Raw genomic sequence first — 14,218 nt, 5'->3', positions numbered from 1 at the left:
AGCCCACTTAGCCAACACCCTTGATGTGAGGCACCCCAAAACACACCCACCCAGTACTCCAAGGCTGATCTGACCAGGTTAAAAAATCAGACCCCAGGGTCAGATGTCCTGAGTTCCAATCCCAGCAAGGCAAGTTTCTTAACCTCTCTCCCTTCCGTTTTTCAATCTCCAAAATGGGGACAGACCCTCGGCTGCCTCACAGAGTAGTTATCAGGATTGACACAGCACCCAGCACAGCGCAGTGAGCAGGTCAGGAGAGCAGATGCCAGCGGCAACCATCTAGACAGATCTTCCTTCAGTGTCTTATGGTCAATTCACATTAATTTGTGACTACTCTTTCCCTAATAACCTGCTTCTTTTTCTTCCAAGATCCTTCTTCCTGGCCGAAGAAGAAGAAGAAGAAGAAGAAGAAGAAGAAGAAGAAGAAGAAGAAGAAAAGAGACCCCTCACAAGCTGGGCAAGACTCCTGAGACCACCCAGGTGGCAGGTGTTCATCTGGGGGGTGCAGCTGTCTTTAACCCTCCAGAGCAACCCAAGCACCCTCTTCTGAGGACAATGCACCAAAGGACCGGAAGCAGCCGCGCAAAGCCAAGATTCACACACACCTATGGCCCTTGACTCTGTGGAGTGACAGCTGAGGGTCAGGAGGCAGTTCAAGGCAGAGCTGGGAGCAGCCCTGGCTCTCCTGCCACCACCAGTGCAGAGCATCCTGGTCAGGGGCCAGTTCTCTGCACCCGTGTCTTTCTGTTTGCGTCATGATATCACCTCACTGTCTGGGGCTGTGCCCCTCAATCCTACAGCAGCCAACACCTAAGGGCGCTGTGCTATGGGCCAACCCGGCCCCCTCCAGCCCCGGCCTCCCTAGTCCTGTCCAAACAGAAGATGGATCTAGTGGCTGAACCTAAAGACAGGTTCCACACAGGAACCAGTCGGGAGGACAAAGGCCCTTCCCAGCCTGGGCCAAGAGCAATGGCACTTGGACTTTGCAAGCAGAAGTTAAACACAGGAAGCAGAACTGGGGAGGGACCCAGTAACCTACAGCGGCCTGCGTGCAGAAGAGCAGCCAAGTTTGCAAATGACCAAGTGTGTTTGGCTGCCTCTTCTGTTTGGAGGCGGGGACTCGGGGCTCTCTGCTTTTCTTTCTTCCTGGGATAATCGGTCATTTGCCTTCCCTCCAACTACTTTTTCACGAGGGACGGGGGAAAGCTCCAAGGCAAAGCAGTCTGCACGTGGTGCTGGCCACCTGCAGCGCGGGTTATCACAGGCAGATGAGAGAAAAGCGGGAGACTTCTGGTTTTTCCCTGGGGGGCAGGGATGAAGAGGAAGGCGGTCAGGGAGCAGTGAGGTCATCCCAGGAGCTCAGAAACAATTGAGCTCTGTTTCTGGGGTTTGAGAAAACCCACACTCTAGGAAATCAGCCCGATGAAAGCCAAGGACACATGGCCACACTTTTAGGGTGTGCCTCGGAGCCAGATGTTTGCAAACAGCTGTCTGTGACAGCAAAAGGGGACTGGGGGTTCCTGGGACCAGGCTTTCTGACAGCTGGGTGGGCAGATGGTCCTGCGGATCGTTCTCTTTGCAGAGCTCCAAAGGTCTCTGGGCTAATCTCATCAAACCAGCAGGTGTGAGCCCTACAGCCCAGGTGGGAAGATGGAGACCTGCCGGCGAGCCTCCCTCTGGATGCTCCTGGAGGTGCGGACAGAGAGCAAGTGGCTCTCTCCCCCACGGCCACGCCAGGGAGCTGCTCCATTCACGGGCCACAGAGGCTCTTTGTGATCGGCCGCCCCCTATCCCAGAGCTCACCCCCCGGGGAAACAGGCAGAGCAGCTGTGGGCCAGGATTAGCCACACCGCCCACAACACCAGGCAAACCCGCTGCACAAAGGCTCCCGGGTCGCAATTTGGAACGACGTGTGCAGAGAGGTGGACCATGAATGAGGCGGTGGCCCCCTGCCCAGCGGCTTTGATCCCCCCCGCAGCTCTGCACCTGCTGGGGTCCCCATTAGGGCAATTGCAGAGACAATCGACTTCCCTTATGGGGAGGATGCTTAGGAAGGGGGCTGGTGTGAGGCAGGAGGAACGGCGCAGGAGGGGACAGATGCAGGAGTTCGGGCCTCCAACCAGAGTTCTGCCTCTCGAGGACAACCCACGCTTTCAGAGGAAAGATGAAGCAACTAACAGTGAACACACTTTAGTACTATTTCCCTTTGTGGGAGAGCAGACCGTGGGCAGCCAGCCAGTAGCGGCAAGCGCAGGCCCCCCCGATGAGCGTCAGGCTCACCAAATCCCTCGCAGGACAAAGGTGAACAGAGACACCAGTGAAGGCCTCACAGAGGACCAGCTGCCTTCACTAAGAGAGCCCAGGCCCTGCCATGAACCAGGTGCAGGCTGGCACTTGCACACTTCTCACCAGCGAAGAAGTGAGGCTCGTGGTAGCCATGGTGTGTGGTGGGGAAAGGATCTGAACCGGGTCCTGGAGGCTCCAACTCTCACGCCGTTAATCACTCTGCTTCCCTAAGCAAAGCCCACGTCGGCTTAGGGACCCACCAGGATGGGTACAATGAGCGATGGAGGCTGCCCAGGGGGCATCCCACTCCCAGATGATGGGACTCAGCTCCCAGCGGGCACAACAGACAAGCAATGCTTCCTTAAAGGTCCCTAGTCTTTCTGCAAGCCTCCAATTCTGAATTTCAGTGGTCAAGATCCCTAGGGACAGAGGCTTTGAATTCTGTCCATACAATGTTCTTATGAAGAAAGAGGCAGCCAGGCTGAGGGTCAAGATACCTGAGCTCCAGTCTCAGGCTGTATGACTCTGTGCTGGGCTCTGGCCCTCTCTGGGCCTCAGCTTTCCCCACTTGCCATATGAGCAGATAGGACTAAGCTGGTTTATAAAAAAGGACTTCCAGGAGGACCATTCTGTGTATGTCCTCACTGGTGGGTCCTGACTAATCAGGCTCATCCCCCAAAGGGTAGTCATCAATGGCAAGAGATTAAGAACCTCCCTATCATAAACCAATTTAGCAATCAGCAAGGAAACACAGCTCTGGCATGCTATCTGGCCCAATCAGGAGCTCTGGGCAACCCAGGATGGTCCATGGCTCCACAGAGGACTTTGGCACATTGCAGGGCACTCGGAAGTCCCTGACCAGTGTGCTGGGGAAGTGCCCTACGGAAACGTGTGCTGAAGTCACCCTCAGATTATAGAGAAAATAAAATGGCTTACTGAGGGGGCCACTTACCATCCTTGAGCCCAGCATGTCCTTTATTTACATATGTGATCATCAACAAAGCCCCAGATCCAAGGCTTGGTCTCCCCACCAAAAGGGTTATAAGACTCTCGAGATGTTTTCTTCCTCCAATTCAAACACATTTTGAGAACTGTTTTTATTCAGCTCCAAGACTGAGAAGGCCAAGGTGAACGTAACAACATATTCAAACAAAGAGCTATTTTAGGAATAATAAGAGCCAGATATCTCTTCCCTACCTGAGACAAAACTAGAAGGAAATACCTTGGAACTGAACAGAAGAAAGAAGGAACTAGAAAGAACTCTGTGGCCCTAGGACCATAAGATCTTGGAGCCTATTACACAGGAGATGGGGCAACGCCCCTCCTCTGATGTTTTCTAAAGCGGTGACAAGCGGTCTTTCTGCGAAGGTGGCCCCGCTGGACAGAAGACAGAGAAAGGGCTGCTCCTTGTCCTCTGCAGGCTCCGGGCCTTACACACGTGCCGTTCTCAGATGCTAAGCCTGCTACGGCACCAGAACTAATGTGCCACATGGGCTGTAGGTGCAAGCCTCGCTCCTGATGCTCGTCTCTGCCCAAAACACATTCCCCGGGGAAATAAGGCACGCCGCTAGGCCTCTACGAAGAACAAGATGGCAGAGAGTCCCAAAAAGAGCCTGGGCAAGCGGGGAGGGGGAAGGGGACCAGGTGGTGCAGGAGGACAAGGTGGGAAACCAGGACACGGCATTCCCTCGGTTTTGAAAGAACTACCCTTCCTACCTCCACCAAGCCTGAGGAACAAGGCCCAAGGGTGGGCACAGCCCACCCACACCGTGATACACTCCTCCCTCCAGGCGACCTAAAACAGGCGTCCTGGTGTGATCTCAGCTACGCAGAGAAAAGCTAAAACAGAACACTCCATTAGGACACCCGCAGGCCAAGGTTCGAGGTCGTCACCCCAGCTTTCCTCAAGTCCCCTACTCCCCCAGGGCACCAGCGCCAGGCCAATGAGGGTGAAGGGACAGAGCCAGACCTCCCACCCCGGGCCCCAGGCCCCACTTACGTAGATGAGCCCTGAGTAGTAGCGTTCCTTGAGGTTGTGCAACACGGAGGCTTCGTTGAGGCACGTGAGCTCCGCCATGTCCTCCACCTTGGAGAACTTGGGTGGGTTCATCTTCTGGATGTCATCCTTGTTCACCTTCACCTTCTTCCCGTTCTCCACCAGCTCCACGATGGCCTCCTCGCCCACCTCCTCCTTGAGGCTGGCGGGCTCAAAGCCGCTCTTGTCGGAAGGCACCCATACCAGCTTCTTAGCAGCCCAGTCGGCCTGGGCCAGCGGGTTATTGATGAAGTTTTTATCCACATAGAGATACTTATCGGCAGCTTGCTGCGCCATGGTGACTCACAGCCAGGACCTACAGCAGACACAAGGACAGAACGTCAGACACAGGGACCTCAGCTGCACGAGGCCCGCTAGAGCCCTCTTATCAGCACTGGAGTAGAACAAAACTTGTCAAACCAGGCTGCACAGCTTCCAGAACTTTCCCGCTCTCCATTTTTGAGAAAAAGATGCCCGTGATTGAAAAAACAAGTTGTCATTAGAGCCTCTGTAAGAAAATCATGGTAAGGCAGATCCTAGGATCCATCCACAATCACACAGATCTATTAACTCCCGTGGTGCCGAATGACAAGCCTTAGTTGAGTTGCACAAACAGATGGAACTATGGTCACTATGCTACATGCACTGAGGCAGAAAAGAGACCACGCAATTTAAGAGCACTTCCAACAAAAGCAAGTTTCTAATTAGCCCTCCCAAAAAGGGCAACAAGCTACAAACCGCGCATAGCGGAAGTTGCCAGTTTAAAAAACTTTTTATTTCAGAGTCAACGAAGAGCGGAAAAAACCCACCACCACCACCACCACAACACACCAATATGTTGCCAAGAGATGATAAGTCCACCTTGAGAATACAGCCAAAGAAATAAGGCTTGAGGAAAAGAAGTCAGGCTCCAGGAAACATCATGAGCAGTAAGAGTGCTTCCCTTCTGGGGCACTAATGCGAAGGCAGCCTTCACAATCCATGTCTCGGAGAACATGTGTGTTTGCTTTTTTTCAAAACTCATTTGCAAAATAAAGATGAAATAATAATCCCTTACACCTGTGTGGTTTAATGGTTTATGAAACTGCTTTCACACGCACTTGGCCACCTGGAAAGATCCTCATCCTAACTCTGTACGGTAGGGGGGCACCTGGGTGGCTCAATAGTTGAGCGTCTGGCTTTGGCTCAGGGTGTGATCCCAGGTCCTGGGATCAAGTCCCAAATCAGGCTCCCTGTGGGGCACCTGCCTCTCCCTCTGCCTATGTCTCTACCTCTGTGTCTCTCACGACACATAAATAAAATCTTAAAAACAAACAACTCTATAGGGTAAGAAAGATGTGTGCTTCATCCCATTTTACAGACAAGGAAACGGAGCTCGCTGGAGGAACCTCGAGGTCCCCCTGGGCAGACTGGTCCCATGGCCTTTCCACAGGATAACCACAGTGCTTATTCCTGCTCAAAGGCTCAGGCTAGGACCTGCTGGGAGGACAGCTGGTTTAGGTAAACAGAACACAGGACTTAGAAACTGTGGTCTGAGACAGAGCCAGCTCACAGCCACCGGAGGAGCATCCCAGAAGCTCACAGCCCAGTTCACAACACAGGAAGGCCTTTTCCTTATGAGGTCAAGGTCCCTTCCCCAGGCCCAGGAAGCCAGGAGGACCCCAGATCCAAATCCAGAGTTACCTGGGCTTTCACACTTCTAGATCCCAACAGGGACCTGGATGCCAATGAGGCTAGAGATTTGGGAGGGAGAGAACAAAAGGAAAAGTCTGGGCCGCCCAGGCCTTCTTATCTGGGCTCATTAAATGCTTTCCAGATCAAGACTAAGGGGCTCCTCTGGACATGCTCCAGGAAAGGGGTTGTTTTCCAGGAAATCTGCTCGCTCGCCACCCCCACCCCCCACAGGAGGGAAGGCAAGTCCATGGAACAGAGCCTGGCAGCCTCCCCAGCAACCTCAGCCAGTGGCTCTGTTTATATTCCCAGCCAAGCAAACCCTCACAGACCCTCTTAGGGGACCAGGGGTATCATCCACCTGCAAGGACCACTCCCTGAAAGAAAGCAGGGCCCAGAGTCAGACAGCAGTCCACAAGGCAGGAAGGGATGGCCTGGCTTCATCTGTGTGGGGCTGGGGTCTCAGGAGGCTGCAGTCCCCAAGCCACGCCAGCTGACTTCCGACTGTCCAGGCTCCCACACCCGCCAGGCCATCCAAGCAAATCAAAGGCTTCCCTCTGCCAGAGTACATATCAGCTGTCCTCTCCCTCTCTGCCATCCAGCTGACCACTAACTAGCCAGGCAGCCTCAAGTCTTAGGACCCAGGCTCTCGAAATCAATCTCTCCAACAAGCCACTGTCCTGGTTGAGGACTTGGAACGATCACACAGCACAGGGCTTCACAGGCTGTTGGTTCTGAACCTTTCTGCAAACTTCAAGCCTGAAATGGACATTCAATCTCCCATCAACATGCAAAAAGGGATTCACTTGAACGCTGTCCCCCAAAATCCTAAGTCACTGCTGGTTAAGAGTTCTAGAGAAGACACCTGAGGATATCACATGCTCTTTACGAGATCCCTCCAAGAGGAAGGAAAGGGGATAGTCATTAGGTAACCTACCAACATCAAGCTCTCTTAACCATCAATCACCCTGCAAAAGATCTTTTATTATCCTCAATTTATAAATGAGAAAACAGGCTCAGAGAGGGCAAGGTACTTGCCCAGAGTCACCCAGTCCAGTCATGGGGTAGGGCTCTAACCCAGATCCGCCTGCCCCTGCCCACCCTACCCCACTGTAGGCTCTTCCTAGCACACTTGTGCTGGGGTCCCTCAGATGAAGTCAGACTGGCATGGGAGCCAGGTCAAACTGTCGATGCAGTGAGTGGGACATGGGATGTGTGGGGGAATACATCCCACAGTACTCAAAAGATGAGTTTGATCGGGCAGGCAGGGAAGCTGACTGAGTCTTCCCAGTGTGGCCAGTTCAGAAAGCAGAGCACAGTGGAATTTTAACGTTCTCACTCCCGTGGCCAACTACTGTCCATGACAGCAGCCCATCAGTGATGGCACAAGGACTTCTGGCCTCTGCAGACTCACTTCATCCCAGCAACACCAGCCCTGGTAGAACCAATACAAAGAAACCATCTGGTGGCCTGGCACCTCGGCAGCACACAGATTCCCTCCGGGCTGCAGGCCCTGGGCACTCAGCCTACCCTGGAAATCCAGGTAAGCCGCTCAGCCAGCTCTTCGGTGGGGGTACACTGGAGGGTGTGAACGTGGCAGCTGCTCTCAGGGCACAACTCCACCTGGCTCCTCGTTCTACCTTCAGGCCTGTCTACCTGTGATGAGACCTGGAGTCTGTACTTCCTGTAAGGAGGGGGGCTCATCCTGGGTCTCCTCAGAGCGGGACCAACAGAGAGGGCTGCCCCCCCCTGCCTACAGGGGTGCCAAGACCCCCGTGCATGGTCTAATGTCCAAGGAGTCTTCCTCTCTGAGCGGAACTTCCATTTCGCTCGCCTGAGCACTGTTTGGCCAGGCCAAGGACAGAGCTATTTGGTGTCAGCAGCTCTGCTGGAATGACGTGGGTTAGCAGCAGTGCCAAGATCAATACATGGGTTGGACAAAGGGGGGGGGGGGCACGGAGGTCACCATAAACAATGGGGTTTATTAAAGCCCTCTCACCAGCACAAACAGGAACATCCACACTCAGTGACAGCCCCAGTGTCCACCTGAGTCAGACGAAGACCCCAGGGCCTTAGCGGCCGCTGACCCATGCACACCCAGTAGGACTGCCAGCGATGCAGATGGAGTAGGCTGTCACTGCTGAAAGCTCTTAGAAATGAAAAGGAGTGTCAAAGAAGGGATGCTAGGGAGGAACAGCCACATCTCCTCTCCCTGGCCTGAGACCACGCTAAAGGGCCTCTCCTGACACTCTGTACAAAATAAGATGAAATCAGAGAGGGAGGCAAACCATGAGAGACTCTTAACTCTGGGAAACTGAGGGTCACTGTGGGGTAGGAATGGGGGTCGGGGTAACTGGGTGACGGGCATAAAGGAGGGCGTTATATGCAACTGATGAATCACTGACTCTACCTCTGAAACTAATAATATATTGTATGTTAATTAATTGAATTTAAATAAAAGTTTTTTTAACTACACATAAGTTTTCAAAATGAAAGAAAAATATCCCCATAAATTCCTAAGACCCTCCCCCTAAAAATCAATTTTCTCTCTTTTTTTTAATGGTCTTTATAGTCTTTGTTCATAGAAACACTTGAGATTTTTTTTTTTTTTAAGGTTTTATTTATTCATGAGAGAGAGAGAGGCAGAGTCACAGACAGAGGGAGAAGCAGGCTCCATGCAGGGAGCCTGACATGGGACTCGATCCTGGGTCTCTAGGATCACACCCTGGGCTGCGGGCCCTAAACCGCTGCGCCACCAGGGCTACCCAACACTTGAGATTTTTAATTGCAGGCAGAGTGTGGAGTTTCACATTGTGGATTCTTCCTATTTATTATGACCATTTGGGGATCCCTGGGTGGCGCAGCGGTTTGGCGCCTGCCTTTGGCCCAGGGCGCAATCCTGGAGACCCAGGATCGAATCCCATGTCGGGTTCTGGTGCATGGAGCCTGCTTTTCCCTCTGCCTGTGTCTCTGCCTCTCTCTCTCTCTCTGTGACTATCATAAATAAATAAAAAAGTTAAAAAAAATAAAAAAATAAAAAAAGAATATATAAAAATATTATGACCATTTGTTTCCCCAGAAGGCCACAGTTTGCTTGCTGATCATTTTTATCCAAACACTTCACTTTACAGCTGACAACACAGAGGCTCTAAAAAGGAAGGGATCCCTTGGGATCCCTGGGTGGCGCAGCGGTTTGGCGCCTGCCTTTGGCCCAGGGCGCGATCCTGGAGACCCGGGATCGAATCCCACGTCGGGCTCCCGGTGCATGGAGCCTGCTTCTCCCTCTGCCTGTGTCTCTGCTTCTCTCTCTCTCTGACTATCATAAATAAATAAATAAATAATATTTTAAAAAATAAAAAATAAAAAGGAAGGGATCCCACTCAGCCACACACGTGGGAAGCGAGAACTAGAATTCAGGACTCTTGACTCCAAGGCCTCCTTGGGAGACACTTTTAATGGCTGCATAATATTCCACAGTGATGTGGTTTTGGTTTTTTTTTTTTTTTAGACCACCACTTACTAGGTTTTTTCCTTATATGGTAGGCCACCTTGAGATAAATTTCCAGAAGTGCAGTTATTGGAACAAAGGAGCATCCAGACACTTTTATGGCCTTGAGAAGTATTATCAAAATGCTTTTTAAAAAAAAAATGCTTTCCAGAAGGGTTGACTGGGGTGCACGGCCACATGAGCAGCCTGCCCATGTGGCAGCAACCACACCAGCTCTAGGAAAACCCTCTGCAGGAAAAAGCTTGGGGGAACAGATTAGGGACCCTCAGGAAATTCTGGAAATTTGCGGGACTCACAGCCAGCAAGGAGTTAAGTAAGGCAAAAGAAGGCAGCTTTCCCCACTGGAAGATCAGATCCGGTGGAGGCCGGCCCTTTCCACACCAGCTTCCTGCGGGTGCCAGTCCAACTCCAAGAAACCCAAGTAGTTGCCTTTTTAGGCCATAATCGGGAGGACATAACCAGAGGCTAAATTAGGACTCTCAGGAAATGATGAAACTGAAAGTAAATAGGTTGACCAAAAATCTCTGCTTTCAACCCAAAATGTAATTCCTTGATTGTCTGCCTTCTCCCCTCCCCCCCTACAACCCCTGCCCCCTAAAACATCCATGTGGACCTTTTACTCCTTTCTGTTTTCCCAAGGACCCTTCTTTCTCTCTCTCTCTCCCAGCTTCCCACCCTTTAGCTTGGTTCTTTTACGGAGTTTTGTGCTTGTTTGGAAAAGAAACAGCTAGCGCCTTAAAGACAGAATTTATTCGCCTGAAGACAAATCACTGGTCCAAACACTGAGTTTGTCCGTTACGGGGGGTCTATGTAAAGTCTTCCGTAGCCACGTTCTGGGCCTGGAGCTTCCCACCCTGTCACTAAGGCTACCCTGTACGAGGGCCTGCCAAGAAGCCCTCTACTTCCTCCATCCCCACAGGTGAGGGCACCGAGGCCCACACAGGTCCTAAAACCCAGGTTCAAACTCCGACCCACTGCGCTTCCCCCTCAGCTTCCTTCCCCAGGAGCTCTCTGATACTCTCTGGAGAGAAAACACCCCGAGCATCCCCTGGTTAATGAAGCAAAGCAGGGCCGCTGACACTAATTGTGCCAACGTGAAGCTGCAGGCCTCGCCTGCTGGGGCTGCTTAGGACCAGGGACTGCACACTCCCATCTTAGATCGCTGGTGCTGAAAGAAAGGTCAGGGGTCTGTCTGACCTTGGGTGAGCCATTTCCGTTCTCTGAGCCAAGGTTCCAGTTCAGAGACCCAGTGGCCCCAACCCAGACACCAGGAGTCTGTTCCAGCATGGTCACCAATGCTTGCGAGTAGGTTCCTCCGATTGTTTCTTTATCCCCAGCCCCACCCAGAGAGCACAGCTGAACATGTCCTCCTCCTTTCTTCCTAGAACCACTGCTTTTGAGTCAAGGAAATTATCAATGTGCCTGAGTTCCACTGTTAGGAAGGCTCTATGAAGGCAGCTGCTGAAGTAATAGAATTTGTCAAACCTCTGACATTTACTTATTCAATAAACAAGTGCATACGGAGGGTCTATGCGCAAAAATACTGTGACAAAGATACAAAAGACCCAAGGAGCTTATAACATAGTGGGATGACACTCATGCCACTAAAGTCCCAATCTGGACAGTGCAGTCTGGACAAGCAAAACCAGGCAAACTCCTTGGTTTTTGTCCTGTGCACGGCTGCATGATGGGTGCCCAATACATAGATCTACCATATGCAGACGAAGCACTTGTTCTGTGGCCGTGGGCACGTGCCACCTCTCTGGCCCATCTGTAATGCGGGCAGCATTACATACTGGTAATCCTGGTAATATGCCACCAGGAGCATTTATGTGTCTCCTCTCTCTGTCTCTCTTTTCCTCTCTCTTGAGGCTGTTTCATTCAATGTATAGTTATTAAATGTGCACAAGGAGATGGGACCCCCGTCACTGTGGAGGGGTAGACCATGTAACCAGCCAGCTCCAACACAAGACTCAATGAAGAAAGAAAAAGGGACAAGTAATGCACTGCGGAAACACAGAGGAAGGGGTAAGTCAATGGAAAACTCAAAGCAGCAGGAACTTCATGGAAGGGATGGGGTGTAAACTGGGTCCCAGAAGATGGAAAGGGTGCTGGTGGGGGTGGGGGAGAGGTGGTAGCAGGCCGAGGGAGAAGAGGGGGCAGTTCTTCATAAACTACGTGATGATGTGATCTGATATGATTGGCTGAGGCAGGGCTGTGAACACCTGGGGCCTCCTAATCTTTTGCTGTGGGGGCTCTCCTGTGTATTGTGGGATATTTAGCAGCATCTCTGGCCTCTCTCCCCACCATCTCCAGCTGTGACTGTCCCTGTAATACACTGTTATGTTAAGGGATCTGACCTGAATCCACTACTGGACTGTACTCTAAAGATTCCTAAATATCCCAATTTAAAACAAAAAAAAACCTCAGGCAAAGGAGGCTGATGTGCCTCCTCCAGCAGGGCCCGTAACTCCAGAACCTCCAACACAGCTGTTTGGCTGGTGATTCACATGTAAGTTCACCAGCGTGAAGGGGTCCAGGTGATTCATGGAAGGCAGGCAGCAGCCACACTGTGTGGGGGGTGGGGAGGCGCTCCTCTGGCTGTGCTGGTTCATGCCATATTCTGGAATTCCATCAAATGCCATTTATTCAAAGTTCTTTTTTTTTTTTTTAAGATTTTACTTATTTGGAACAGAGAAAGAGAGAGAAAGAGCATGTGCACAAGCTAGGGGAGCAGCAAGCAGAGGGAGAGGGAGAAGCAGGCTCCCCATAGAGCAGGGAGCCTGAGGTGGGGCTTGATCCCAGGACCCTGGGATCATGACTTGAGCTGAAGGCCAACGCTCAACCAACTGAGCCCACCAACCAGGTGCCCCTATTGAAAGGTTTTGATAAATCAGGATTAGTCCCAGGGAGGATACCCAGATAAATGTATCCCACCCAGAAATCTCCTGCAAACCCCCTCAAACATATCTGAGTGCCTACCAGTCGATGTCTCCACCCAGAGAACCCACAAGCACCATCACACCTGAACTCCCCCAAACCTGCACTCCTTCTGGGTCTCCATCTCTGCAAAAGACACCTGGTCACCCAAGACCATCACTGTAAACTCCTCTCTGGTGGATTAGCAAAACCCTCTGTCAATCCCATGGCCAGTGCCCGGCTCCAGCTAGACTACACAACAGCCCCCTTCCTGGCCTTCCTTCTGCAGAGTCTTCTACCTCCTTCTAATCCATACCCCTTGCTGCTTCAGGAGGACTCAGCAGCTCCATTTCTTGTGCGTGCTATATCCTATTTTATTGCCTATTTTATTGATAATTACTCGCCAGTTTGAAATGGTTCAATGACTCCACATCTTCTCCAGAATAAAATCTAATCATCTTTGAATGTCGAGGAGGTCCTGTGTGACCCTGCCCTTCCTCATAACCGAGTCCTGTTCACAGCCTCCTCTGCACCTCTCTCAAATCTCAACTCCAACACCCTCCGCTGTAAGGCCCTCCCTGTAAGGCCCTCCCGGATGGCTACAAAAGGACTTCCCGTGAGTAATCAAACAGCTGAACTGCCATTATCTGCAGTTTCATCTGAGCACAGGAGGCAGTCTCATTCATGGATTTCGAATGTCTAGCACAATGCCTGACCCCAGTTCATGCTCAGTTCAAGTTTCCTGAACGAAATGAATGTATGAGCAACAAGGAAAAGAGAAAGAAGGAGTAGTGAGAAAGGTTTCTAGGAAGCTGGAAAGTCGCCTTGAACTGTGCAGAGGGCCAGAGGGTTAGTTGACGGGAACGGAGACCCAAGCTGGCAGCACGCTCAAGAGTCACGGCCACTTACCTAAATTGTTACAAAACCCAGCTCATTGAAGGACTAGTTCTTCTTTCTGTCCCCAAAACAAGAAGGCAAAGAAAGCACAGTAAGGCTTTCAATCCACAAAGAGAAATAGGAGTGAAGATTATTTACTGGTCCTCAAGAAGCTTTGCATAAGGTTGAATAAAATCATCTGTTTTCTGGAACCTTCTGACACCTCCTGACTAACCAAGGTAGAGGCACCCACCATCTACCACCAGACACACCAGAAAGGACCTGGGCCGATGTGGCATGGCTTTTACCCTTGTCAGGACTCATGAAAAGGCCTCAGGCCACCCTTCCTGCCTCTCAGCACTTGGCCTGCATCTGCTAATAAGCAAGTACTGCAGACACTTATCTTTGGTACCAACTCTCAACAGACAGATGGAACTTGGAAAAAAACCACTGCGATGTGGAGCACCAATTCTGCAAATCCCAAGATAAGCCTGTAATGTGCTGTAAGATAATGGAATGGGTGTGACTTCAGAGTCACATGGACCTGGGTTTGAATCTCGCACTCAATTCCTATAATCTTGAAGCTGTTCAATACCGCAATTTCTTAGCTTTGGAGTGAAGACAAAATCTGTATCAGAGGAGCTGTAACTCAAATTGACAGGAAAGACTCAGACACTGAATAAGAACTTCTGGATCTCGTCCTCCTGACCTAATTAATCCTAATCCTTCTCTAGAAGGACACCTGGGGCCTATGAAAAGTTTCTAGGAGTTTGGTGACTCCTTCTCCAGATTACATGAATACAAGGAGAACAACATGGCACAGTGTGACCTCTCCCAGCTGGGAATTTAGCATGAAGGAAGAGGGCTGAATGGCCAAAGAGGTTGGAAACCTGCCTTTCCGTGGCCCTTGTGCAGTCATGATG

General features: G+C 51.2%; 1 protein-coding gene across 1 annotated transcript in view; it reads right to left on the bottom strand.

Annotated features, from left to right (window-relative positions):
• Positions 1-14,218, bottom strand: part of MYH9 (myosin heavy chain 9) — a 91,473-nt gene that overhangs the window by 54,745 nt on the left and 22,510 nt on the right. The window contains 1 exon segment of the mRNA NM_001110767.1: positions 4,286-4,637. Coding sequence (NP_001104237.1) covers positions 4,286-4,618 — 333 coding nt within the window. The 5' untranslated portion in view covers positions 4,619-4,637.

This window comes from Canis lupus, chromosome 10 (assembly GCF_011100685.1).
Source record: "Canis lupus familiaris isolate Mischka breed German Shepherd chromosome 10, alternate assembly UU_Cfam_GSD_1.0, whole genome shotgun sequence".
Classification (NCBI taxonomy): Eukaryota; Metazoa; Chordata; class Mammalia; order Carnivora; family Canidae; genus Canis; species Canis lupus.
This window is presented reverse-complemented; position numbering and strand designations above follow the sequence as displayed.